General features: G+C 59.1%; 2 protein-coding genes and 1 long non-coding RNA gene across 11 annotated transcripts in view; 1 reads left to right on the top strand and 2 right to left on the bottom strand.

Moving 5' to 3' along the window:
* Positions 1-508: 508 nt before the first annotated feature.
* Positions 509-3,029, bottom strand: LOC117195941 (uncharacterized). 2 transcript variants are annotated; one of them, XR_004475878.2, is made up of 2 exons: positions 2,640-3,029; positions 509-987 (listed from the first exon to the last, which is right to left on the bottom strand). It is a non-coding gene; the product is annotated as an uncharacterized LOC117195941 (long non-coding RNA). The 2 variants fall into 2 exon arrangements; XR_007478806.1 differs by lacking the exon at positions 2,640-3,029 and adding an exon at positions 1,717-1,854.
* Positions 1,047-9,414, top strand: RNH1 (ribonuclease/angiogenin inhibitor 1). 4 transcript variants are annotated; one of them, XM_033402682.2, is made up of 11 exons: positions 1,047-1,516; positions 3,720-3,805; positions 3,964-4,069; positions 6,641-6,811; positions 7,049-7,219; positions 7,668-7,838; positions 7,919-8,089; positions 8,182-8,352; positions 8,615-8,785; positions 8,947-9,117; positions 9,207-9,414. In XM_033402682.2, the coding sequence occupies exons 1-11, from the start codon at positions 1,320-1,322 to the stop codon at positions 9,292-9,294; spliced, it is 1,674 nt and encodes a 557-aa protein (XP_033258573.1). In that variant the 5' UTR covers positions 1,047-1,319; the 3' UTR covers positions 9,295-9,414. The 4 variants fall into 4 exon arrangements, with proteins under 4 accessions (XP_033258573.1, XP_004278153.1, XP_033258575.1 ...); XM_033402684.2 differs by lacking the exon at positions 1,047-1,516 and adding an exon at positions 1,576-1,836 and having other exon boundaries at positions 3,720-3,833; XM_004278105.4 differs by lacking the exon at positions 3,720-3,805 and having other exon boundaries at positions 1,381-1,516.
* Positions 9,365-26,559, bottom strand: part of PTDSS2 (phosphatidylserine synthase 2) — a 29,764-nt gene continuing 12,569 nt past the window's right edge. The window contains exons 3-12 of one of the 5 annotated variants that reach the window (XR_007478801.1): positions 24,195-24,277; positions 19,874-19,941; positions 14,198-14,332; positions 13,907-13,957; positions 13,027-13,140; positions 12,780-12,898; positions 12,074-12,406; positions 11,796-11,981; positions 11,058-11,675; positions 9,365-10,541 (exon numbers count right to left, since the gene is read on the bottom strand). Coding sequence is in view for 2 of the 5 variants with exons in the window: in XM_033402688.2 (XP_033258579.1) it covers positions 11,516-11,675; positions 11,796-11,981; positions 12,074-12,406; positions 12,780-12,898; positions 13,027-13,140; positions 13,907-13,957; positions 14,198-14,332; positions 19,874-19,941; positions 24,195-24,277 (1,249 nt within the window). In the remaining 3 variants the exon portion in view is untranslated. Of the gene's footprint in view, positions 10,542-10,904; positions 11,676-11,795; positions 11,982-12,073; positions 12,407-12,779; positions 12,899-13,026; positions 13,141-13,906; positions 13,958-14,197; positions 14,333-19,873; positions 19,942-24,194; positions 24,278-26,559 lie in introns of those variants that run through there. The other 4 variants (XR_007478802.1, XR_007478803.1, XM_004278157.4 and 1 more) reach the window with 4 other exon arrangements.

Raw genomic sequence — 26,559 nt, 5'->3', positions numbered from 1 at the left:
TGCGAAACCCTAGGCCGCCAACCTTGACTCCAGTTAAAGCAGAACCCTAGCCGCCTGCCCCCAACCCCCCGCCCCCTCCCCACCTCGCTCTGTGGCCCCAGGTATGCCATGTGCATTCCAACACATGTGAGTAATAAACCTTTTTTTTTTCCCAAAGCTTCCTAATGGTCTTTGTTGAAGGCTGCCTTGCAATCACAAGGGCAAGTCCAGCCACGACACTGGTTATGGCTAGGCCAAGAGGGGCGCAAAACAGGTGTGTTATGAAGCCTTTAACCATCTTCCTACTGGTAGACATTTAGATTGTTTCCAGGTTTGGACAGTTGCAAAATGCTGCAAAAAGACATTTTGAACATGTCTCCTAAGCTCATGCATGAATATTCCTCTTGATCGATACACAGAAATGCAGGGGTGTGTAGTGTTTTACATAAGCCAGATGCCACGCTTGTTACCTGAAAGACGTTTCGCCTTGTGGTGAGTGTTGAGCCAAAAGACACAGCCAAGCCACAGATCTGGAAAGGAAGGGTTTATTTCTGGCTGCAAGTAAGGGGAACACTGGGGATCTTCTCCAAAGCAGTGTCTCCCCGCAGAGTCCTGGGTTCATTTGATTGAAGTCAGGAGGGTCAGAAAAGGTCATCTTCACCCCTTAGATTCCGGTAGGTCTGGTGGTTGCGGCTTCAGGCTAATCGTCACCATTGAAACAGAACCGGGAGTCTTTACAACTGGAACATTATTTTTGCTGTTGTTACTTCTCTTCTCTGATTACAGTCGTTTGTTTCTGCGTTCTTTTGTTCCCTTAAGATCATCAATTACTGAGACCTGTTCAAGGGCAAAGCATTGTGGCCCAGCTTAGATCACAAAACGGCTTAGGCCTAAAAATGGCTTCTGTTAAGAAAGCCATGCCTGGTTCTCTCTCCCAGGAAACCTACCGTATCTGCTTACACACTGACGCATTTCATCACAGCCAAGACAGATAGTTTCCATCTTTTCCTGTGTGGCAGCAAAAAGAAGTGTCTCAGATATTCGATTTCTGTGCTTTGGGAAACTCCCACGTCCTGCCTGCTGGTGGGAGGGCGCAGAGAAAGCCCCGACGGCCTCTGTCTCCTTGGGGGTGGTCGGGGCTCCCCGCGCCTGCGCCCGCATCTCCGCCTGACGCCCCCTCCCCGCAAGGTGGCCTGCCCCCGTTCTGGGCGACAAAGTGGAAAATCAAACTGGGACGTCAACTTTTACCCCAGAGTTCAGCGGAAAGCGGCGAAGGCTTAGCTGTGGGCGCTGGCTCGGCGCGCGTCTCAGGAAAAGACCCGGGGCCAAGCCGGGGAGGGATGGAGGGATGTCGGGCGGGCCCTTCCCAGGGTCTAGTGTCCTCCAGCCGGGGTTCGGTGGGCGAGGGCGACCTGGCGCGGGGCTCTGGGCCCGCCCGGCCCCCACTCTCCAAGGCCCCGCCCCAGGACGTGACCCCACCCCCTGCCCGGGCGGAAGACGCAGCTCTGCTCTCTGGTCTGCGGTGGAGGCCCAAGAGGTGAGGTCCGGGGTCGGGACAGAGCGGGAGCGGGCCGGCGAGGGGGGCGCGGCGTTTTGGGGGTCCCCCAGCCGCTGACCGCGTGGCGGACGGTCCCCGGACCCGAGAAAGTGCGGGGGCCGGGGGCGCGGGGAGCCCTCTCCGCGCTTCTGAGCGGCCCGCCTCTCCCTGGAGAGGCCCCGGCCCGACCCCGCGCTGACCTCCGACCCCCGGACACATGCGGAGCCTCGGGCAGGCGTGGAGGGCGGCGGCGGCGGCGGGCTGCTCCGCGCGGACCCCGGCGCGCCCCTGCCTCCCGCCACCCCCCGCGCCTCGCAGAGGTAACCAAGCTGCGCCGGTAGCGGGGGGCGGGCCGCGGGCACCGCTCCAGGGAAGGCCCGGGCCGGATGCTGAGGCGGAGAAGACGCAACTCCTGGCTTCCGGCGCGGTCTTGCGCAGCGCCCTGTCCCCGCACTTGGAAGCATTAATTAGGGGCCGTTGTTGAGATCCTGGATCCGCAACTTGGGGCCTGGGGAGCAGCCCAGCTGGTGGGGGTCCTGATTGCCAGGGAGGCCGTGGGCCGGACATGTGCTTGTTCCTGTCCAGATCAGGCACCGTAACTGGGGGCTTGTGAGGAAGGCTGTACACGCGGCATCTTTGCGGGATGTTAACACTTTTACATGGGTTCTCAAAGGGATCCGTGTCCTCTGGAGGCTAAGACGCCCGCAGGCCAACCAAAGGGATACTCTGGGTCTAGTCAAGTCTGGGGGCTTGGGGGGCGCAGCTGCCAGGTATCAGTTTCCTACTCTGGAGAGGCGAGTCCCCTAATGTCACACTGGATTCTGGGAGGGAGCAGCCGGGGGGAGCGGTGTCGGGGCTGGAGATCCTCAGGGGCCCCGCCCCCTGATCCCTCTCTCGCGATGACTGAGGGTTCTGAGTCAGGGTTTGGGTGGCCACACCCTGGGCTGGGGGTGGGTGGCAGGCCTGGTTTTGCTCACGTGCTCTGGCCAGTGGGCTGGGCGGTCTCTCCCTGGGATGGCCCTTCCCTGGGATGGTACGGGAAGTGGCCAGTTACCCGCGCCCTCGCCTCAGTTTCTTAGTAGGCCCCTCTGCTGGGACATGAACACGCGAATCCGAATCTTACCTGATCATTGGCACCAGGGGCCTCCCAGGAGGAATGTACCTAGAGCCTTTGCCTGGGCTGGCCCTCCTCCCCGCTGTGGGCTCGAACCAGCCGGGGCCCGGCAGGGGGCATGCCCTCTTCAGCAAGGCCGGGGCTGTGCCAGGCACGGACACAAACATGAGTGAAGCATTGTTCTCAGGAATCTGGGGGTTTCGGGGAACCGGGAACCTCACATGGGTCTGAGTCATCCTGTCTCCAGAGACCTGGAAAGGCATGGCTTCCAGGCGTGGGTGTTTACTGAACTTCCTGTTGCTCTTGACTGAAAGCCCGCTCCCTGCCCCACTCCCGGGCACCCCCCAGCTCACGGCTGCCGCTGGGTTCCTCTCCTGCTGGCCCCGCCTTCAGGGCCACAGTCGGCACCCGCCCGGGGCTCTGGTTACTCATTTGTTCAGGCGCTGTGTGTGGCCCTGGTGAGGCTTCAGGGCCTGTGACCTCCCATCCCAGACCTGCTGGCCAGAGGCCTCCCTCTTTTCTCAGCCTGCTTGGTGGACTGGCTTCTTTGTGGGCTGGTCCCTGGGCTGAGCCGGGGTTGGGCAGAGGACGTGCCCTGTCCAGAGTCCCAGGCCCAGAAGGGGCTCATGGAAACAGGCGCCCCGGGCGGCCACCCATGAAGGCACCATCCGGCGCGCAGGTCGCTGGACCTGGGGTCCCCGCCCCGCCTTCTCTGTCCTGGCCAGGGCGCTTGTGGCTGGTACCCCTCAGGAACTGCCGGCTGACCACCTGACAGGGCTGCTTCAGGGCAGTGAGGCCTCAGGTGCTGGCATCCTGGGTGCGTCTGGCTTTGTGGATGCCGGCCAGGTGGGGCTGTGCGCTGCCTTCCTGTTCTCGGAGGGGAGAAGTCACAGATTGGGGCCCCTGCGCCCTCCTGGCTGGGGTCTGCACACTGTCCGGGCCCACAGGCGCCACCTCTCCCCGCCCCCCGCCACCTGTCCTTGCTGGCAAGGCAGAGGCAGGGCTTCGGGCGGTGAGCGCCGGTCTCCCCTTCCTCGGGTGGGAGGTGCCCAGGAGGCTGGGGGGTGAGAGCGGCCTCTGTCCCCGCAGCCACGTCCCCCAGCTCTGCGGTCCGTGGCAGTCTTTGCCCGGGAGCCCTCTCCCATTTCTGCTTCTGGAGGCTGACGTGGATAAAGGTGCTGAAGAAGGGAAACAAAGCAGGCGGTGAGGCTGTGGCTTCTCCTGGAATGTCCCCTGGGGTCCTGTTTGGACGTCTTCCGTCCACTGGATCTCTGGCCTGTCAGACCTTGAGAGTTTGGCTGAAATCCTCTCCTTCTCCCCTGCCTGTGTCTAGGCAACACCTCGCCTCCCACCATGAAGCTCGACATCCAGTGTGAGCAGCTGAGTGACGCCCGGTGGACAGAGCTCCTGCCTCTGATCCAGCAGTACGAGGTGGTCAGGTAGGACCAGCCGTGCCTGCGTCCCCGGGGTCATCACCCCGCAGGGGGTGAGGGGTGCTCCCAGGTCACTTCACTTACAGAAGCGTGATGTAAATTTTGTATGATTTTCACGTGGCATAAAATGTGACTCCTTTTGTATTTTGTTCCAACCGTTTGAATGTAAACCCATTCTGGCCCAGGCCTGGTGGGCAGAGCAACCTGGCCCAGGGTCTCCTCCGCTCGTCCCCTTCCCCTGGAAATGCAGTCACCACAGCCGGCTCTTGTGGGCACTGCCTGTCCTCTGCCCCTGCTGGGCTGCGGGCTGGGAATCCAAGTCCAGGCTGACTTCTGCTGTTGAGGCCCTCAAACCCGCAGGTTCCTCAGGGCTCACGAGCAAGAGATGAGTGCCTGCCTGCTTTTTTTTTTTTTGGATTTAAAAATATTTTATTTTTGAATAGGTAAGACATATGGTACAAAATCAAAAAGACACAAAAGGGAATACAGTGAAAAGTCTTACTCCTGTGCCCAGTCCACTCTGTTGCCCTCTGCATCAACTACCCTTGTTTCTAAGAATTTAGCCCCCAGGTATAATTCCGTAGATATAATGTGAAATAACATATGCACAAGAATGTTCATTACAGCATTATTTTTAATAGCAAAAGATAGGAAACAATGGAAATATCCATTAATAGGGGACTGATTAAATCAGTTATGATATATCTGTTCAGTGGAGAAGTATACGGTTATAAAATAGCATGAGACAGCCCTTGATGTGCAAGTGTGTATTAAGTAAAAAAAGTGCAGAACAGCATGCACAGTATGCCATTTGTGTTTCTAATACAAGGAAGCATGTGTATACGCGTGAGTATCTTGGGAAGGGCCAGCAGGAAGGCGAGGGCTGGGAGGAAGAGCAGTGGGAACAGCGTTTAAGAAGGTGCAGTGCCCGAAGGGTACACTGAGGAATGGTGAGCTCTCCGAAGTACGGCATGTGCGGCGGAGCGGCAAGGGCGAGGTTAGCAGATTTCCAATTCTCTTCCCCTCGGTTTTAGACAAATAGCAATAGCAGTGTAGGCTTCACTTTGTTGTATAACCTTCCTTTTTCCCTTAATCTATTTTGGAAATCTTACCCAGGCATTTAGAGCCACTTTTTTTTCTTATTAGGGCTCCAAAGCAATTAATTGCTTCTAACCTTTTGTTATTATAAACAATGCTATAATAAATAGCTTCTTACATGTGTCATTTTACTTTTTTTTTTTAACACCTTCATTGGAGTATAATTGCTTTACAGTTTCTGCTTTATAACAAAGTGAATCAGTTGTACATATATATATGTTCCCATATCTCTTCCCTCTTGCGTCTCCCTCCCTCCCACCCTCCCTATCCCACCCCTCTGGGTGGTCACAAAGCACCGAGCTGATCTCCCTGTGCTATGCGGCTGCTTCCCACTAGCTATCGGTTTTACGTTTGGTAGTGTATATATGTCCATGCCACTCTCTCACTTTGTCACAGCTTACCCTTCCCCTCCCTGTGTCCTCAAGTCCCTGCTTATCTTTCTTCTTTTGAACTTACTTGAAATAGTTTTATGGAATAGTTTTATGGAAGGTTTATGGAAGAGTCACAAAGACAGTGCAGGGTCCCCCGTGCCCCGTCGCCTGGGGCGCTGGTCAAAGCGAAGAGCCCAACACGGCCGCCTTGACTCATGTCACTGGCTTTTCCGTGCGTGTCCTCTCCTGTTCCCGGCTCGTGCGGGACCCGCCACGGCATCATCGCCACGTCTCCACGGCCCCTCCTGTCTGTGATGGTCCCTCCGTCCCGCCTTGTCCTTGGCCGCCTGCCTCTGGGGTCCGCTCACTCGGGCTCAGGTGAAAGGGCCTCTGGCGTCTTCTCAGGGTCGAGTCACACGTTTTGGCCACAGACAACACAGAAATGACGTTGTGTCCTGCCTGGCGTATCGTATCGTGGGAGGTGTTGTCACAGCGGTGCCATGTGGTCACCCCTAATGGTCGCCGTGACCACCTGATGCGGGTGCCTGCCACTTCTCGGCGTGACACCCCTTCAGACTCTGCTCACGTCCTGTTTCTGCTCGGACTTTTTGCCTGTTGATCGTCGCAGCTGTTGGTGGGTTTTTGGCCTGAAGTGTTCCTGGGACTCTGCCTCACTGGGGTTTTTAATTTTTTCATTCCTTCCACATTTATCACTTGTCATTCTCTGAGGAAGAGCTGGCTTTCCTTCCACCTGTATTGACTCAGTGGTTCACTTAATCGGTGGACGTGATCCTGGGTCAGGGTTTGGCACGTTCCACGCTGGCCTCTCCGAGCCTCTTCAGCCGGGCTCTGCCCTCGAGCTGCCGCCTCCAGGTTTGGTTTCTCTCCTGGGGGTGGAGGGGCACTTGTGCCCCCTGACCGTGTCCCGGGGAAGATGCGGAGATACGCGTCCATATAGGTGCCAGTATCTTAACAGTTTTTACGAGACGATCCACGCGCTTTTTCTCTTTCATTTTAAGATGTGTTGGTTGTGACCCACCTCGTCGAGTTCTTGGCCCAAGAATGGGTCACAACCTGCTGTGTGAAGTGACTGAGTGTCTGTCTGCAGGCTGGACGACTGTGGCCTCACGGAGGCGCGGTGCAAGGACATCGGTTCCGCGCTCCGGGCCAACCCCTCCCTGACGGAGCTCAGCCTCCGCACCAATGAGCTGGGCGACGGCGGCGTGCACCTGGTGCTCCAGGGCCTGCAGAGCCCCACCTGCAAGATCCAGAAGCTCAGGTGAGCCGTGCCGGTCACTCCTGGGCTCTGGGCCCTGAGGCACACCTGAGCCCTCTCGCGGCCCCCACCCCGCATCTCCTCCTGCAAGGCCGGCTGCCTGGCCTCCCCCGTGGGGATGTGTGTGGTGGCGGCAGTTCTGTGTCCGCCTTGCTTGGGCTCCGGCAGATGGAGGGTGGCTCGTCTTGCGTGGGAGCCGCAGCCGGCTCGTGGGGCCCGCTGACGGCCACGTGTGTCCAGCCTCCAGAACTGCTGCCTGACGGAGGCCGGCTGCGGGGTCCTGCCCGGCGTGCTGCGCTCCCTGTCCACCCTGCGGGAGCTGCACCTCAGCGACAACCCGCTGGGTGACGCCGGCCTGCAGCTGCTCTGCGAGGGGCTCCTGGACCCGCAGTGCCACCTGGAGAAGCTGCAGTGAGTGTGCACCCCACCCGGGGCCCTGAGGTGCCCGCACCCACCCGTCCCCTGGGTTTCGGCTGTCTGCCCTGGGCAAGCCCCCTCCCCAGCTCATCGGCTGCAGGGAGCTTCGAGGAGGGGCTCTTCCCTGAGGCTGGGGTTGTGGCCTCTGAAAGCAGCTGGCAGCTGGCCTGTGACCCCGAGTGAGCACACAGACGGGGTCAGCCACAGAGGGAGGAAGCCAAGCCGGAAAGCCCCAGCTCGGGCTGGGTGTCTTTCTCCTGGGTCTCTGGGCACCCGCCACCCAGGGAGATGGCCCCTCGGCCACTGCCGTGCTGTCACCACCAGGCAGCCGTCCGGTCTCCGCAGGCCTCACGGCTGGGGTGGGAAAGGAGACCCAGACCGGTGCCCCCTGGGCCAAGCCGCATTCCTGCGGCCGAGGGGCTGACTGCCCGCCCGCCCCCAGGCTGGAGTACTGCAACCTGACGGCCGCGGCCTGTGAGCCCCTGGCCGCGGTGCTCAGGGCCACACGGGACCTGAAGGAGCTCATGGTGAGCAATAATGACATGGGCGAGGCTGGCATCCGGGAGCTGTGCCGGGGCCTGGCGGACTCCGCCTGCCAGTTGGAGGCACTCAAGTAAGCTCCGGGCTGGGGCTGGGGGGCAGGGCGGGGGCTGGGGGGGGCGCCCCAGCTCCTAGCGCCTCTCGTGCCCCCAGGCTGGAGAACTGCGGCCTCACTCCGGCCAACTGTAAGGACCTGTGTGGCATCGTGGCCTCCCAGGCCTCGCTGAACGAGCTGGACCTGGGCAGCAACCCGCTGGGCGATGCAGGCATCGCGGAGCTGTGCCCTGGGCTGCTGAGCCCCGGCTCCCAGCTCAAGACCCTCTGGTGAGCTGGCCTCCGGCTGGGCAGACAAAAACTTGGGGGTGGCAGGACGCGTTGGGAGCCTCTCTGTGCTGACGGGGGACTCACCTCTGTAGGCTCTGGGAGTGTGACATCACCGCCAGTGGCTGCAGAGACCTCTGCCGCATCCTCCAGGCCAAGGAGACCCTGAAGGAGCTGAGTCTGGCGGGCAACAGTCTGGGTGACGAGAGCGCCCGGCTGCTGTGCGACAGCCTGCTGCAGCCGGGCTGCCAGCTGGAGTCCCTGTGGTGAGGGGGCCGCGTGGCACCAGGGGATGGGAGGGCCCATGCAGAGGATCCTGGGTGGCCCGGGGGGGCCAGCGCCGGGGGCTGGCGAGGTGCAGGTGCCCTCGGGGGGCGGGGGGGGTGTGTGCGCCGAGGTGGAGCCACTGAAGACAGGCAGAGACTCGGTGGCGGGGGCGGGGCGCTGGCGCTCAGATCCCCAGGGCCCTCCTGGGGCACCCCAGTGGCGTGGGCCACGGTGGCCCCAGTCCCCGTCTGCCGCCCGCAGGGTGAAGTCCTGCAGCCTCACGGCCGCCTGCTGCCACCACTTCGGCTCGATGCTGACCCAGAACAAGCGTCTCCTGGAGCTGCAGCTGAGCAACAACCAGCTGGGCGACTCGGGCGTCCAAGCCCTGTGCCAGGCCCTGTGCCAGCCCGGCGCCACACTGAGGGTGCTCTGGTGAGCCTGCTCGGGGGGCGCCCCGTCCGCCCGGGCTGAGGGTGGGGACAGCTAAGACTCAAACCTGCCCCCTCGCGCTCCATGATCAGGGCCTGGGCCCTGGTTGCACAGCCACCTGGGGGCGCACCCTCCACCTGACCTCGGCCCTGCCCTCCGCCCAGGCTGGGGGACTGTGACGTGACAGACGGCGCCTGTGGAGGCCTGGCCTCGCTCCTGCTGACCAATCGCAGCCTGCGCGAGCTGGACCTGAGCAACAACGGCCTGGGTGACCCCGGCGTCCTGCAGCTGCTGGGCAGCCTGGAGCAGCCCGGCTGCGCCCTGGAGCAGCTGGTGTGAGTGGCCCTGGGGTGCGGGGGACAGGCGAGGCACACGGGGCGGGGTGGGGGGTGTTGCTGCTACCTCACCCCCTCCCCCCCTGCAGCCTGTACGACATCTACTGGACGGAGGTCGTGGAGGAGCGCCTGCGGACCCTGGAGGGGAGCAAGCCCGGCCTGCGGATCATCTCCTGACGCCCCTCCCCAGACGGCCCTCCTCCCACGAGGAGTCCTGGCTTTAACCGAGAGAAGAGCTTAAATCAGCTTATTTTTGGGAGAGCATTTTAGGCACTTTATTAAAACGCTTTTCTGGCAGGAGGGGTCTTTGTCTGTTCTCGTGGTCCCCACGAGGCTCTGGTGTCAAGGGGGTGATGTTTTCGTGAGCACCACAGACGTAGCAGCCTTAGGCAAGTCAAGTCGGGGGTCCGGGCCTGGTGGCGGCTGCGCCCAGCGGGGTCCTCCGTGGGGGTCCGGTCTGAGCTCCCCAGGTGCTGGCGGGGTCCTGCTCCTTGCGGCCTCGTAGGCCACCCCGTCCTACAGGCCTTCCCTGCCTCAGGTCTGTGAGGACGGCATCCCGCCTGCACTAAGGGGCACCAGAACGTGGCCCCTGGCCTCGGGGCCTGGCTCACCTTGGCCAGCAGCGTTGGTCATTGGCTGGCAGCGTGCTCGGACCTCCTGTGTGTGGGCCGGAAAGCCCGGCTGGGAGCTGCTCCCAGGGCCTGGCCGAGCCTGCCGACGGCTGGCTCCCGAGTGCTCTCCTGGTGGAGGCTGGAGCCCTGTGGACGTAAGGGCAGGGTCTGCTCCGTCTCACTGGCCTCGTCTGGCCGTGGGCGGACAGCGTAGGGGTGACCTGTCCTGAGCAGCACGATCAAGGTGTGACACTGGGCAGCTTTCAGAGGGTCGGCGCCTGGGCAGTAACTTCCTGCCATCACGACGAAGCCCTGAAGGTACCCAGGGCCCCCAGAAGAGAGCAGGATTTGTGGAGGACTGGGTGGACCCGGGAGACGCTCCAGGGGAACCTGCACCCACCGTGGGCCAGAAACCGCTCGTGGGGGCCACGCCTGGGACCAGTGAGCAACACGGGCCTCCAGCCCTGCAGGGAGAGCACAGGCCACAGGAATGAGGTAATCTGGGACCAGAGCGACTGAACCCTGTGACGCCGAGAACCCCGGGTGGAGGTGGGCAGACAGGACGCTTGGTGTCTCCGCAGTGTTGGGACAGGCGTCGGCCCTAAACCCAGATCAAAGGTGACACTCGGACAGCAGCAGGTGGGGTGGGGCACACTGAGGCCCCGGGTCACACCCCTGACGTGAGGAAGCCCACGGAAGCCAGAGGCTGAGAAACTCAGCTCAACAGCACAACGCAAGAGCAGAGGGTGGGGTGGGGGCACAGGCACGCCGCTGTCCGTCCTCACAACCGCCGCCCTAGGTTTGAAATTCTCCCTAGAAATAGTTACGGGAAAATAAACTAAGGAAACAAGTCCACCACCAAGGCCCTGGCGCTCTGAGAGGCCCTGCCCTTGGGAAGGTCGGGAGTGTCACCCTTGCTCGGAAATCAGGGCGCTTCCCTTCGCCGGTGCGTGTGAAGCCTGAAGACAGTGTGCCGTCACCCACACCCCGCCCAGAACTAGCTCCCTGGGACCGGCCCGAGGGGCGGATGCAGCAGGAGGCGCCGGGGGGCCGGCGACCCTCGTGCCCTCTGGTCGTCTGCCAGGATAGGTGTCCAGCCCAAGTGGCTCCCAGCTGCCCTCTGGGCGGCACAGGGTGGGGCAGGGGCCAGGGGCAGCGAGGAGCTGCGGAGCTGCAGGCCGTCACCGTGGCTTTTATTTGTTCTGTTTGCTCGTGGGGGTGACCTCAACCCTGGGCCACAGAGACCCTCCCTCACGACCCACCCTCCTGACGGCGGGCACCAGGCCTTGGAGTCTCTGAGTCGATGTGCGGGCAGCCCTGTGCACGCACCTCCAGGTTGGAGGGTCAGATGGAAGCTCCCGAGGAAGCGGATCTGCCCTTTCCCAGCCACGCCAGGGCGTCCCTGGACGACTGTCCTTCACACGTGCCGCCAGAAGGTCGTGGGGGACCGGCGGGGCCCAGGGAGCGGAGAGGGGCACCGAGACGCTGCTGCCTGGGCTGGGCCGTCTGGGCACCAAGGCTCGGGGTGGCCAAGGCGGCAGGCTGACGGCACAGAAGGGGGACCAGCCGGCCCAGGGCGAGCCCCAGGGCCTCAGGAGCACACGTGCACACACACACGCACCGACACGTGTGCACACACCACACACACGCGCGCGCCCCACCCCACCGTGCACGCGGGAGAAAAGGGAGATAGAACCTTGAGGGCTGAGGCCTGCTGGAAGGCTCCTGGCGGGAACCGCAGAGGGCGGAGGGCGCCGGGCCTGGGCTCTGCAGGCCCAGCCACAGCGTCAGTGCGGTGCTGGCACCCCCTCCCTCTCGGCCTCCTCGGGCCCCGAGGGGTCGTCGGGCCCTGGTGGGCGCCCGTCCACGCTGCCGTCCGCCCTGCCCTGGTCGTCCCTGCCCTGCTGCTTCTGCCGCCGTGTCTCCTTGTACCTCAGGGTGATGTCCCTGGGGACAGCGGGGGCTGCGTCACCACTGGCTGGCCCACGGAGGTCCCTGGACACTGCCCCGCAGGGGAGCTCAGAGCCTGGGGTGGGCAGGCAGGACCACCGGGGCCACGGCGCTCACCGCAGGAAGAAGCGCCAGACGGTCCAGGTGAGGGCGAGCACGGAGCCGAGCGTCCAGCACTGGGCGATGTAGAAGGGCAGGGACAGCGTGAGCGTGTGCGGGTCGTACTTCACCACGATGAGCAGCTCCGTGACGGTGATGGCCGCCACCAGCCAGGCCTGCTGGCCCAGCTTCTTGTGGAGCTTCCTGCAGAGGGAGGCGGGTGCAGGGGTGAGGCTCGAGAGCGCCCCGCCCCTGCGCCCCCCCCTCCACGGCCCAGGCCCCACCCTGGCCCTCACGGGTCGTCCATGAAGTCGTAGATCTCCCGCATGGCCACGCCGCCCACGTTGACAAAGAAGACTAGCCGCAGGAGGACCAGGTAGTGCTCGGGGGGCATCCACAGCACAAACTTCAGGTAGAAGGTGTTCAGCTCTGCCAAGAGAAACTGGGGGCAGAGGAGGGTGGAGGGCGCCCGGGGCGGGGAGGGCAGGGGCATGCAGGAGGCCACAGGCCTTACCACCAGGATGATGCCGCACACAGCCAGCCAGCGGCGCAGGCTGGAGGCTGGCTTCCACTCGAAGCGGACCCAGCTGTAGGGCGTGAACTGGAAGACGATCCTCTTCATCTTGCCCCTGGAACCGCGGCCCGTCAGCCCAGGGCAACGCCCACCAGGCACACTCGACCCCGGCCCGCGCCACCCACCCCCCGGCCCCCCAGGTCTTTTCCTGGACTGTTTCTCTACTTCTTCACAGAGGGAGGCGGCTGGGAAGGGACGATCCCGAGAAGGGCCAGCAGGGAGTAAGAGAAGCCGGCTGGATGGGGACGGGCTGACGTCCCGGCCGCCACGAGGGCAGCACCCAGGGTCACATCCTCGGTGGAGTTTACAGAGGCAAGATCCTCGCCTGTAGCACCTCACGAAAGGACCTCGCGGGGGGTGGGGGGGGGCCTGCAGGCCCCACACTGGGGTCAAGGCCTGTGCGGAGCAGGGCTGCTCTCTAGACGTACTTGTAGGTCGGAATGTTCCAGAGGCCCTGCCACTTGTACGTCTTTAGGGACAGCCACTCGAGAGTCTTCATGCCGCAGTAGATGCCCAGCCCGTTGCAGACGAGCACGTCCATGATCCACTGGGGGCGGGAGCCAGGTGGGAGGGAGGTGGGTGCCACAGGCCCCCAGGTCGCACGGCCCTGGCTGAGGGGACCCCGTGCTGCCCGCCGCCCCCCGCTGTGGCCGGGACGCAGAGGGCGGCACTTACGTGGTCCCACCAGCACTCGCTGAAGTTGGGCAGCTGATGCTCCAGGCTGTACTCCAGGAACTCAAACATCACACTCACGATCGTGCACATCCACCAGTCACGGATCATCAGGGTCTGCGGGCCGCCAGGACGTCAGCCCCCAGGGCGGGATCCCCCAAGGACAGCCCGCCCCTACCCCCGCCCCACTGCCCTCAGGCGGGGCACGGCGGCAGGGCAGCTGTGGCTCCAGCCGCCCCAAGTTAAGACTTTGAGGGCTCCCCTGGTGGTGCAGTGGTTAAGAATCCACCTGCCAATGCAGGGGACACGGGTTCGAGCCCTGGTCCGGGAAGATCCCACATGCTGCGGAGCACCTAAGCCCGTGCGCCACAGCTACTGAGCCTGTGCTCTAGAGCCCGCGAGCCACAACTACTGAAGCCCGCGTGCCTAGAGCCCGTGCTCCGCTACAAGAGAAGCCACCGCAACAAGAAGCCCGCGCACCGCAACGAAGAGCAGCCCCCGCTCGCCACAACTAGAGGAAGCCCGCGTGCAGCAACGAAGACCCAACGCAGCCAAAAATAAATAAATTAAATAAATAAATTTATTAAAAAAAAAAAAAGACTTTGAGGCAACTTGCAGGTATGTCGACGACTCGTGTGTCCGGGCCTGAGGATGCCCAGGGCTGGGTGGGATGGGGGCCGGGGGCCCCCCGTGGGTCTCTCCCCTTTGCTCTCCAGCGGCCACCGCAACGCCCAGGACACGCAAGGTTGGGTCAGGCACCCCCCCCAGCTCGGCAGCCCGCCTGTCCTGCACCGCGGCCGCAACCCACCGCACGGCTGGAAAATGGCCCAGAGTTCAGGGCGGCTCCGAAACCAGGTACCCCGCCCAACGAGGAGGTGCCTACCTTCAGGTACCAGCCGATGAAGTGTGCGGGCACAAAGCCGTCCAGCTTGTCCTGTGGGGCACAGAGGCAGGCCTCACGCTCGGTCCACCATCGTGAGCTGGGAAGGGGCCCTGCCGCAGCCAGAGGCATCCCCGCGTGTGGGCGGCATGGCCCCTGGTACCCTCATCCCATCCAGTCCAGAGTGACTCGGGTCCCAGAAGCATCCATGCCTGGGGCAGCGCCGAGCTTCCCGCGTGGGAGGTGGTGGGGCCCCCATGTCATGAGGCCGGCCGTCCCCCTCCGGGCACCTACCCAGACATTGTGGAAGGGGTCAGTCTTGTTGTCGGCATCATAGATGAGGCAGTTTCCCCCGTAGTCCCTCTCCGGCAGCGGGACCCCCAACCTGGGGTCTACATACTTCAGAAACTGGCGGCCGTCCTGGACGGTCTGCAAGGGCGGCGGCATGTCAGTGGGGCAGGGTTTGGGGTGCGCAGACAGCACCCACCAACCGCGAGGGGAAGCACTGTCTCGGCATCGCCCCCACTTCAGCCGGGCAGAGCGGGGATGTGCCAAGTCCGAGGATGTCCTCACGCCCCCATGGGACCCCAGGACAACACCACGTGGCGTCGCAGGGGCACCTCCCGTGGGAAGGTGCTCAGATCACCAGTCTCCCCACCTCTCCTCCCTACGTCCGGTTCGGGGTCCAGACCCCACACCGAGGAACAGCACAGTGGGACACGCTTCTCCAGGCGGCGCCCGGACAGCCTCTCCCAGACGCCAGCGTTAGCCAAACAGCCCTCCAGCCTCGGCACAAAGTGGGCTTTTGGGGGCGCACCCTGGCAGAAGAGGACCCCCCCCATTCCTCCCTTCAGGCCCCCGCTGGCTGCCAGCTGGGGCCTTTGGTCCACAGGAGGCACCCTGGGACACCCGTCATCAGGACCCTGTCCCCTCGCTCCTGCCCCGAGTACCAGCGAAAGGGCACAGCGGGGAAGAGGCTCTAGGCTGGGGTGACGAGACGCGGTCCGTGGGGTGTGTGGACAGATGACACTCAGACCTGCATCTTGTCACATGACTGAGGTGACACCACGAACAACTGAACCCTCCCCGCCACGTGTGCCCTGGTCACACGGGATCTGAGGGCGACACCGCTGTGTTCCTGAGTCAGGATGGCCCCACGGGCTCTGCTCCGGAGCCAGGTCAGTAGGGGCTCAGATCCCTGGACACTCAACCCTCAGAGAAGCGGAAAACAGCACTGTAACGAGTCTCTGTCTCAGGGCATCTGAGGGCTGACGTGACCCAAGGAAGTCAGCTGCGGTCCCAGCTGAGAGCTTGTCACCCAAGCCCAGAGGGCCAGACCATGAACTTCCACTCCAGCAAAGGCCAGGGAGGCCGACTGACCCCTCGTGACATGGCTCTGGGAGAGGACAGCAGCCTGGGCAGGGGGGCCTCCCAGAACCGGCCATTTATGTCTGCAGACTCACTGGTCAGGACCCACAGGGCTCCGCGCTGCTGGCCGAGAGAGCCCACATCTCGGTTCCTAAGAGCATTCATTCTCCAATAAAGGAACCAGGCTCCCTGGAGAAATGGCAGATTCCAAGATGGGCTTGGAATGTCTTCTAGCACCAGAAAGGAGGGAGGTGCTCAGAAACCCAAAACAAAACGCCAAGAACCCACGTAGGTGGGGTATGGGAAAGCTCCCAGCAGCGAGGCTGGGACGGCGGGAGCAACAAATCGAGCACTGAATTGCAACCCGAAGGGTAGCGCAGACACCTGCCCGCGAGTCTGCGCTGACGCAAGGGATGAGCGAGCACGCCAGTGAGCCAGAGAGCAGAGACAGCCTCCCACACAGAAGGTTTCCCATCGGATTACGGAGCTGCCTCCGCGCACTCCGCAGGGGGCCTCCCTCCCGAGGGCGAGGCGTGGAGGGGACCCGACAGACACACCTCTGCCAGGGGGTCGGGGTCAGCACCGACGGTCAGAATCATGTGTCAAATCACGACAGAAACACCAGACAAACCCCCAGCAACCCTGATACCAAAATCAGAAAAAGACATTCCAGGCAAACTACAGGCAGTGTCTCTTATGAACATGGATGCAACAATCCTCAACAGAATACCAGCAAAGTGAATCCAGCAGCGTATACAGAAGGCCACACACCACGGCCAAGCGGGCTTCATCCCAGGAATGCTAAGCTGGTTCAAAATGAGAAAATGAATCAACACAAAACGTCACGTTAATAAAGGGAAAAAACCACGTGATCATCTCATTTCATGCAGAAAAGCATCCAACCAACAAAATCTAATACCCTCTCATGAAAAAAACACTCAACAAATTAGGAAGAGTGGAACTTCCTCCATTGACAAGGGGCATCTGGTGAGGGCTGAGGGCTCCCCGCTAAGAAGTGGGGGACAGTGTGAGGCCAGGGACGGACGGACAGACAGACACTCAGGTTGGAAAGGAAGAAGTGAACTCCCCCTATTCCTGCACAGAGACCCCCTCAGGAACCCCCCGAACAGCAGCAGAGCTGTGGGAACGAGTGAGTAGGCACAGAGGACCCAGACCGACAGAGCAAGCAGGCTGCGTGTCCAGATGCCAGTGACCAGCAGACCAACACGAAATCAAGACAGTCCCACTCAGGACAGCATCAGAAAGAGTGAGATACTCAGGAATACACTTAACAAAGGAAGTGCAAACATACACTCCGAAAACCACACAACGTTGCTGAGAGAAATGAAAGACCCACGTGAGGGGAGGGTCCTGTGCTGCAGAGGAGGGGAAAACCTGAGAGGAAGTGTGGGTTTTAGTTAATAATGATTAACTGTAACAAATGTGTCATATTAGTGTAAGATGTTCATAACAGGAGACCCTGGGTGAAGAAACTCTCTGCACTAACTTCACAATCCTGTAAATGTGTCTTAAAATAAGAAGTTTATTTTAAATAAATAAAACAAAACATGAACCATTTAAAAAAATCAACCAGAACAAAAGCTGATCTCCCAAAAAGACATACAAACATCCAACAAGCACATGAGAAGATAGGAAAATGCAAATCAAAACCACATCAGGGGCTCCCCTGGTGGTGCAGCGGTTAGGAATCCGCCTGCCAACACGGGGGACACAGGTTTGAGCCCTGGTCCGGGAGGATCCCACATGCTGCGGAGCAACTAAGCCTGTGCGCCACAACTACTGAGCCTGCGCTCTAGAGCCCGCGAGCCACAACTACTGAGCCCACGTGCCACAGATACTGAGCCTGTGCACCTACAGCCCGTGCTCCGCAGCAAGAGAAGCCACGGCAATGAGAAGCCCGCGCACCGCAATGAAGAGTAGCCCCTGCTCGCCACAACCAGAGAAAGCCTGTGCGCAGCAACAAAGACCCAACGCAGCCAGAAATAAATAAATAAATTTATTTTTTTAAAAAAAGAAGGAAAACCACGAGATATTTTACCACTTCACCACCCCGCCCCCCCCAAAAGGAAAATAACAAGTGTTGGTGAGAATATGGAGAAATTGGAAGCCTGGGCACTGTTGGAGGGACTGTAAAATGAGTACAGCCGCTGTGCAGAATAGTCTGGCGCTCCTCTAAAGGTTAAACAGTTACTCAGCAATCCCACTTGTAGGCATGTCCTCAAAGGAATGGAAAGCAGGGACTGGAACAGATACTCGCACACCCACGTTCACAGTCACCAAAAGGTGGAGGCAACCCAAGTGTCCATCCCTTTGAGTGGATACACAAAATGTGGTTTAAACACACACTGGAACATTACTCAGCCTTAAAAAGGAAGGAACTTGTGACACAGGCTACACAGGGTGAGCCTCGGGGACATCACGCCCAGCGAAATAAGCCAGTCACAGAAGGACGAATCCCGTCTGATTCCACTCACGTGGGGTCCCTGCAGGAGTCCCATCCACAGAGACGGGAAGCAGACGGTGGGGCCCGGGGCTGGGGGAGGGGAGGGGAGTGAGTGTTCATGGGGACAGAGCGTCCGTTCGGGAAGACGGAACGTTCTGGGGATGAAGGTGGGGAAGGTAACACGACCATGTGAATGTGCTTCGTGCCCCGCCCTGTGCGCCAAGAGATGGCTGAGATGGTAAATTTTATGTTATGTTTTTTACTGTAGTTAAAAAATACTTTTAATTAAATACACTGCAATAAAACCAAAAAAACTGCACAGTATTCTACATACACATGTGTGTGTGCACACATGCATGTCAAACTGAACTGTGACAAACTCTGTGGAGTGCATTGATATCAATTTCCTGGTTTGATACTGTCTTTTATATATATATATGTATACTTTAAATTAAAGTATAGTTGACTTACAATATTATGCTAGTTTCAGGTACACATACTGTCCTACATTTGTGCAAAATACTGAGGGCCTGGGTGAAGCAACACAGGACCGACCTGTATAATCTGTTCACAACTTCCTGTGAATCTACAATCGTTCCAAAACAAAATGTAAAAAGAAATTCAACATGAATAAGCAATCTCAGTGTAAAATATAAAAGCAGGTAGGTTTTAAAAGGAAGTATAGGAGAAAATCTTAATAAATTGGTGTTGGACAAAGAAGTCTTAGATATGACATCAAAAACACAAAAAGAAGAGACATAAGGACCGCCACTGCTAAAGAACGAAGGCCCAGCACATCCAGCAAAGGACCTTGTAACCAGCACTAAATAAAAAGCTGTCATAACTCAACACTACAAAAACAAACCACCCGATTTTTAAAAAGGGCAAAAAATAAACACTTCACCGAGGAGGATGTTTGTTTCATGGCTCATATATGCAGGAGAGGTTGGTCAACATCGTCAGCCACTCCAGAAATGCAATGAAATCCATGAGACACCGGCTAAAATACAAGACCCTGGTGATGGCAAGTACTGCCAAGGATGAGAGAGGGTGCTGGCGTGACACAGCTGCCCTGGGCGTGAGACACCTAACCTATGACGCAGGAGTCCCTCCAGAGTGTTCACCCTCAAGAAATGAAAGCTCAGGTCCACACAAGAGCCTGTACCTGAGGCTCAGAGCAGCTCCACGCACATCTGCCCCAAACCAGACACAACCTCAGTGAATGGACAGATGGCGGTCCCTCCACCAGGAACCCCATCCACGATAAAGAGGACTGGCTGTAGGTGCGCACGGCTTGGTTGAGTTTCAGAGGCAGTGAAGGCCACGCTCTGCACAACTCCACTCACACGAGACTTTCCAAGAGACAAATGGCGGTGACTCAGGGACAGATGGTGGCTGCGAGGCCAGTGCGAGGCCAGGGCCACGGAGGTGGCACCCGAGGGGGGCTGGGGCTCTGTGCCTAACTGTGGTGTCCACACAAACACAAACAGGTGTTACAGCTCCCAGCCCTGCACGCCTACCCGAAATGCAAACCTTCCCACGCGACGCTCAATCACTCAGCTATCGCTGACTGTTTTGAGATGTGAATACTGAAGACCACCCTCAAAGGCGAGCTCCATAAGTCCAGCAGAACAGGAGTATCAGTCAGACAGATGTTAGCGGCAACAAATCCTGATCCAAGATTTACTGAGGAGCTAAGTTTCCAACCTCCACCCCAACCCCCTTGCAGAACGTGTGACAGAGGGAGAAAAGCACACGAAGCCACAGCCGGGCACCCGCAAAACCAGAAGCGAGGCCCATGGCGACTGGGCCCGGGCCCACTGCCCACTCAGAGCGCCTGTGCTGCGGGGTCAGGGGCGCCCCCTGCGAGGGGCTCAGCCCCGCTCAGATCTGGAGCGCCCGCCAGGCGTCCACATCTGAACCCATCGTCCCCCGGCCACGCGGCAGCTGCGCCCAGAGGTCCAGGCCCGCTGAGAATGGAGACCCTGCCGCAGGCGATGGCTGGCGCCTTCCCACCCTACAGCCCCTGCCCCCTTCGGGTGGGGTCCAGCCTCCTACCAGAGCCCTGGGGGCTGATACGCAGAGCGTTCTGTGCCACCTCCACTTTCACAGTTCACCCAACCAAGAGACCCGCTTACCTGGAAGAGTATAAAGATGAGCACCAGCTCGTAGACCACACTGACGCAGAGCCAAAACCTCCAGTAGGCTGTACAGACACGGAGAACACAGCGGCATCAGGGGGCGCCGCCCTGCGGCCCGCGGCCCCGCCCCACACAGCTCCCGCGCGCGGCCTCTGCTCGGGGCCCTCAGGTCCCTGGGAGAGACTTCAGAAGCAAGCTCGAACTCAGGGCTGAGCACAGTTTCTCTCTGACTGTTCTTCCTTCCTTCCCTTCCATTCCCGTCCCTAATCTTTCCCGCAGCACAGAAGGCCCGCAAACCACCAGATTCGAGCAGTGACAGCAAACATCCTTGTCTTGTGTTTCCTAGGTATGCTTCTAACCTCCATCAAGTAAGTTTGCAGGGTTTTGGTGGCTACCTTTCGTCACGTTAAGCGAACCTTTTAATTCCAGTATGTTGTGTTTCTATTTTGTACTCAGTTTTCTGAGTACAAAACTTTATTCTTCTGCATTTACGAGGATCCATTTTTTCTTTAGTGTTAATGTGATGAATGAAATTAACGCATTTCCCAACATTAAACCATCTCTGAATTCCTGGGATGCCAATTTGTTTTAGGAAACTGTCTTAAGTTTCAATCAGCACTTCTGTCCCTCCGGTGACTACACGTGGCGGTTCTATATTATATACTTTAAAGTTGCTGAGAGAGTTGATCTTAGATGTTCTCACCACACACACACACACACACAAAAAAAGTTGAGATTACATGAGATGACAGAGGGGTTAACTAACCATACTGGAGTATGCAATACACATGTATCAAATCATCACACGGTACACCTTAAACTTATGTTACGTGTCAATCCTATCTCAATAAAGGTGGAAAAAAGAACGAACATGTCCCTCAGAACCCCTCTCACTGGCCGGGACTCCTCTCTCTCACCATCTGCTTTCCATACTCTCAAGTCCCTGGGGGATGAGATAACAGGAAGGGGAAGGTCTAGAACTGTCCTAAAAGCCAACGGTAACTTCTATCTTGCAAGAATCTTCAGAATCCTGTTTAATAAATGCCTAAGGGCACTTCCCTGGTGGCGCAGTGGTAAAGAATCTGCCTGCCGATGCAGGGGACATGGGTTGGATCCCTGGTCCGGGAAGATCCCACATGCCACAGAGCAACTAAGCCCGTGCGCCACAACTACTGAGGCTGCGCTCTAGAGCCTGCGAGCCACAACTACTGAAGCCCACCTGCCCCAGAGCCCACGTGCCACAAATACCGAGGCCACGTGCTGCAACTACTGAAGCCCACGGACCACAACTACTGAAGCCTGTGCGCCTAGAGCCCGTGCTCCGCAACGAGAAGCCCGCGTGCCGCAACGAAGAGTAGCCCCCGCTCGCCGCAACTAGAGAAAGCCCGTGCGCAGCAACGAAGACCCAACGCAGCTAAAAAACAAATAAATAAATAATAAAATAAATAATAAGATATCTGCTTACCCTATGCTTATGCCTGTAAAGAAAAAATAAACCACCAGCCTACTTTTAAAAGCTAATTCACCTTGAATTAAAAAAACAAGCCGTGCTCACAAACTGGAGACACACGGCTTGGCCACGGCTCTTCCACAGCTATTCCAGGATCTGTGACAGCACCACGTGCTCTCCCGCCCCCGCTTCAGTGCAGACCCAGGGTACAGGCAGCCGGACAGGTGAGTGGCAGGGGTGCGGGGCCTGTTGTGCCAGAAGAGGGTGAGAACTGCACACACGCCAGGCTCCGGGGCCAGCCCGGCACCCTCAGGCCTTGGGCCTAACCCGCTTGCCGGGGGAAAAACCGCCCCGGAGACTGACGAGAATCCAGCCTCGCACGGGCAGGAAATACAAACGTGGCTGAGTTCTTGGGAAGGTGGGCTAACGTGTTCCGAGACAACGGACGTAAACAGCCGAGGTGACAGGCTTATTCTTCGTGCCCTTGAAGACAGGAAAAACCTGGAAAATTCTCCCTGGTTCAAGGCTGCAGCAGCAGGTCGAGGGCTGTGGAGCAGGGACTTGGGGCGGCCGAGTGTGGCTGCCCAGCTGCGGGGACGGCCGCCTCCTCCCATGAAGGCTGCGCTGTCCCTGCCCCAGCCACCCCCACTCTGCTCAGACTCCCCACCACTAGAACCCCGCAGAGCCCACCAGGACCCAGGCCTGCCGCCCCCAAGTGGCCAGCGGGTCCTCGCCCCTCCCCACGGCCAGGGTCCCCACACCCTGCTGCAGCTACGGCTCTCCGCCAGCCACCCCGGAGGCTCCTGAGCACGGGCTGCCCTGCTCCCAGACCCGCACTCGTATCTTCTTCCCGAGCAGCAGCTCCGGCCACCTCAGCAGCACCTGCAACGTCCTCGTCTACTCCAGCTTCTGCAGGGAGCCGCTCACGAGGGCAAGGGGGCCTCTTTAGTGGCAGCCCCAGCTGGAGCTGCAGCCAACTCGTTTGCAAATAAAGCAACGCCCCACACAGGTCGGCTGTCTGCTCCCCCTGTGGCTACCTGAGCCGGGCCCAGAGGAGGGCGGGAGGCACGCAGAGACCCCAGGGCGCCTCCTCTGTGGAGTCCGTTCCTGCCAGTGTGCACACGTAACCTGATTTGAGAGGCTGAGGACCTCCTGCCAACTACCAGGTGAACAAGCCACCTGGACGGTGCTCTGGGGCAGGTCCCCCCGTGAACTAAGCCGAGACTGGCAGAGAAACAGGGTGTGCGCACAGCAACCAAACTCAGGAAAGGCAGAGCCACGCTCAGAACGTCAGCTCGGAAACTGCGGCACTGCCCGCTCCAGAGGGGCAGCCGGCCTGACACTCACACCGCTCAGAGCCGCACGTGGAGCTTTCCTGAAGCTGAAGCCCCGGGATGACGCGGGCAGGGCCCTGTCTGTCCTGCTCGCGGCTCGTCCAGGGCCGGGTGCCCACGAGAACTTCGCTGCGCCCCCACCCACCGACAGCCTCTGGGGAGCTTCCGGCAGCTCCTGTTCTCCCTTCCAAGTCTGTCGGACAAGCACTGAACACACCTGGTTTCTCACTGTGACTCTGGTGGTTCTGACACTTCAGCTCACTTTTCCGTTGCTCTGGTTAAGAGTCCACGCCCTTCTGAGGCAAGATTGGACGGGCCCACACCAGTGGAGACGGTGGAGAAGGTCCTGCAGCCCCTCCCCATCCCCCAGTGGGGACCGTGCCCTTCGGCTCAGGAAGCTCACGCTGCCCCGGGGGCAGGGACCATACAGGCTTCACCCAGCACCAACGTCCCCACCAGGCATTGAGGGGGCAGAGCCCCCGGGGGCCTCGCTCACAACCCCTGGCTCGCTGGCCCCTGAACAGATACGCCCCTTCTAGGGGGCAACTGGGTAGCACCCATCAGGAGCCCCAAATGCTCATGCCCTTCATCTGCTACGCCCCCTGGACCTTTGGTCCCATGGATAATCAGACAGGTACACAAAAGTGTACATGTGGAAATTCACTACAGCCTGGTGTATTGCCACGAAATTGGAAACCCCCAAGTATACGATCATACAGGACTGGTTAAGTCAACGGCAGTACATTCAAATGATGATAAACAAGGAGCCATCAAAAGTCCAGTTCTCAAATGAAAAATTAACAAGGGTATGCATGTGTTAAGCCTGAGGTGAATACTGCATGATACAAAACCACACATACAGTATGATCCCAACTTCTGTTTTTACACCTGTGTACGTATACACGCATACACACTCATTAAATCTTAACGGTGGTTATTTTCCTTATTTTAAATATTTAAAAATACTTTATTTAAAAATACTTTATGTATTTTCCAAATTTTCTATGATAAATACACACCCTTAATAAGATAGAAACTCGTTACTAAATTGAGACCCTTCAGGAAAACTCACCACCCCTGCCCCAGAGCCGGCCCCTCGGGGAGGCTGGAGCCCGGACAGGCTGGAGCCCCTCCAGCTGTGAGGGGATGTCCCAGGGGTTGCCAGAAGGCCCCACGACTCCGGGGTGGGTGGGGTGGCTGCGGATGGCGCCCTGTGAGCCTCCCAACAGCGGGGGGGCACAACCACCAGCTCGAGGCCACACCAAGAGCACTGGACTGCCCCGGGCGCCTCCGCCTGCAGGGAGACCCCTCTGACTAGCACAGAGAGGGCAGGGACAGGGGAGGAGAGGGGGCAGGGTCGGGTCCCCGGGGGCTAGCGCCCAAAGAGGAGGGGCTTCGAGGTGGCGGTGAAGCCAGCCAGCCGGGAGGGGCCCCAGGGGGGACGGGACACTCACACGCAGCAGCACAGACACAGAGTGACCCTCAGAACACCACGGCCACACGGGCACACACGGAGAAAGAAATGGCAAGTTACCTGGATGAGGTCTGGAAAATGGCCCGTCTTTAGCTTGTGTGACTCCAAAACATAAGAAAACCAAAATACTGGCCACAATACCTCTGCAAATAAAGAACAAACAGCCCTCAGTGTGCGGAAGCGCCAAGCTCCGGGTCGGCTCCTCCCCGGCGGGAGGTGGGAGGGACCCCCGGGCGCCCACCACGGGGACGGCCCCTGACCCCGGTTAGGGCAGAGCAGAGGCTCGGCCGCAGAGAGGCTGGCGGCCCAGCACTGCTGCCCTGGCCCCAGAGGCAGCACCAACCCGGGGAGAAGGCCCTGCCACTGGGCTGTGTCACGTGTACCGTCAAGAGCCACGTCACTAAGACGTGTGGCACATTAAAAACACACAAACAAAAAGCCCCTAAAATTCCATACAGGATGATTCAGAGCTCACTAAAGCCCTAAGATGGAAAGGTATTATTAGGATCAAATGGTTTCCCACTCCAACAAGGCTGGGGCCCCACTAGTAGCTCTTTCGTCCTGTGGGGCCACCGTATCCAGTCCCAGCAGGAACCCACCAGGAAACAGAGTGAAAGCCACGCAGACACACACGGCACCCCTGCCCACGACAGAGGAGCAAGGCGGGCCCAGCTCACCCCGCCCGTGGGGGACTGTCACGCCACAAGGGTTCACAGTCTTGCGTTCGCAGGCCTGGGTGACTGCACATGAAGCTGCCGTGCACGGACGCACTTCTCACGGGACGCCTGAGGCCGCCGTCCCCAGAAGCAGGTCTGAGGATGCAAAGCCCTGTCCCTGGCACTCAGCGGTGGGGTGGGGTGCAGGTGAGGCTGCCCTGGGGGCAACGGTCACCCTTCCAGGGTCTGGTGAAAGGGCCGCTAGACACCCTCCTGCCCCAAAGGGAATGATGTGGGAAAATCTGTCACCCAGAAGGACTTTTAGAGGAAAGCAAATAAATTACACTTTAAAATAATCTTTTAATTTTAGAACAGAAAAGTTACAAAGACAGTACAGAATTTCCCACACTCCGTGAGCGTGGGACAGCTGTCACAGTCAGTGAACCAAGACTGATCCAGTAACTGAAGTCCACAGTTTTTTCTTTCAGATTTCTTTACTTTCTACCTAAAGTCCTTTTCCTATTCCAGGACCCCATCCAGGGCTCCACATGACAGTCCTCAAGTCTCCTTAGGCTCCTCTGGCCTGTGGCAGGTTCTCAGACTGGCCCTGTTCTGATGACCTGGACAGTTTTGAGGAACACCGGCCAGGTATTTTGTGGAATGCCCCTTAATGAACGCTGTCTTTTTTATTAGATCAGGGCTGTTTATGATTAGATCAGGGCTGTAGGATTTTTGGAAGTGAGATCACAGATGTTAAGGACCATCTTCACATCATATCAAGGGTACACACCATCAACACGATTCTGATTGTTGGTGCCGACCCTGACCCCCAGGCAGAGGTGTGTCTGTCGGGTCCCCTCCACACCTCGCCTTCGGGAGGGAGCCCCCCCCCCCCCCCCCGCACAGCTGGCAGGGAGCAGCTCCGCAACCTGATGGGAAACCTTCTGTGCAGGAGGTTTGTCTCTGCTCCCCGATTCACTAATGTGTTCGGTCATTTCTTACATCAGCCCAGAGTTGTGGGTGCCTACGTTACACGCTGGGTTATAATTCAATACTTGACTGATATCGGTGCTCACACTGTTCCAGCTTTGGCCACAAGGAGCTTTCATTCGGCTCCTGTACTGCTTTGACACGCCCCATCTTTGTGGAGGTTTGTATTCTTGTTTCTGAGCACCTCCCTCCTTTCTGGTGCTAGAAGACGCTCCAGGCCCATCTTGGGGGTTCCCTGTCGCAGCCCTGGAATCGGCCATTTGTCCAGGGAGCCTGGTTCCTTTGCTGGAGAACGAATGCTCTTAGGAACCAAGATCTGGGGCCCGTGTACTCCTTGCCTCTGGGCCCTCTCGGCTGACAGAGCAACAAGATACGTGTGTGCCAACCTTGCATACACACACGTTACAAATATTCCTGTGTGTAACCACCTGTCTCTACATTAAACGAACGTGAGTTCTCACTGACGTCTCCAACCAGCATCTGTTATCCAAGATCATTCTCCCCTTGGTCGCCTGTAACCTCCCACTCCTCTGGGGTGAGAATCCCGGCCCCCACCATCCGTGTACTTTCCTGTTCAATCCCAGCGCACGTGTACAGCAGGGACACGGCTGTTGACTCATGCCCCACGGGAAACAACTTCACCACGAGAGCCCAGTGCTGTGTGCACGTCCCTTGCCTTCAGGCCTACAGACCCCACTCGTTTCCAAAGTGACTCAGGTCAGCACCTTTTGTAGGTTCTCCTGTCACAGTCTGCATTCCTTCCTGGGGTCCTCCACCTC

The sequence above is a fragment of the Orcinus orca genome, chromosome 8 (assembly GCF_937001465.1).
Source record: "Orcinus orca chromosome 8, mOrcOrc1.1, whole genome shotgun sequence".
Classification (NCBI taxonomy): Eukaryota; Metazoa; Chordata; class Mammalia; order Artiodactyla; family Delphinidae; genus Orcinus; species Orcinus orca.
The sequence above is the reverse complement of the archived record's forward strand: the minus strand, read 5'-3'. Positions and strand labels throughout refer to the sequence as shown.

What these genes read in the sequence shown, in the direction of transcription:
- RNH1 (XM_033402682.2), top strand. Translation starts at nt 1,320, where the DNA reads ATGGAGGGATGTCGGGCGGGCCCTTCCCAGGGTCTAGTGTCCTCCAGC. An exon ending in CAGCAGTACGAGGTGGTCAG is followed by an intron (nt 4,070 to 6,640) that starts GTAGGACCAGCC and finishes GTCTGTCTGCAG; the next exon opens with GCTGGACGACTGTGGCCTCA. An exon ending in TCCCAGCTCAAGACCCTCTG is followed by an intron (nt 8,090 to 8,181) that starts GTGAGCTGGCCT and finishes TCACCTCTGTAG; the next exon opens with GCTCTGGGAGTGTGACATCA.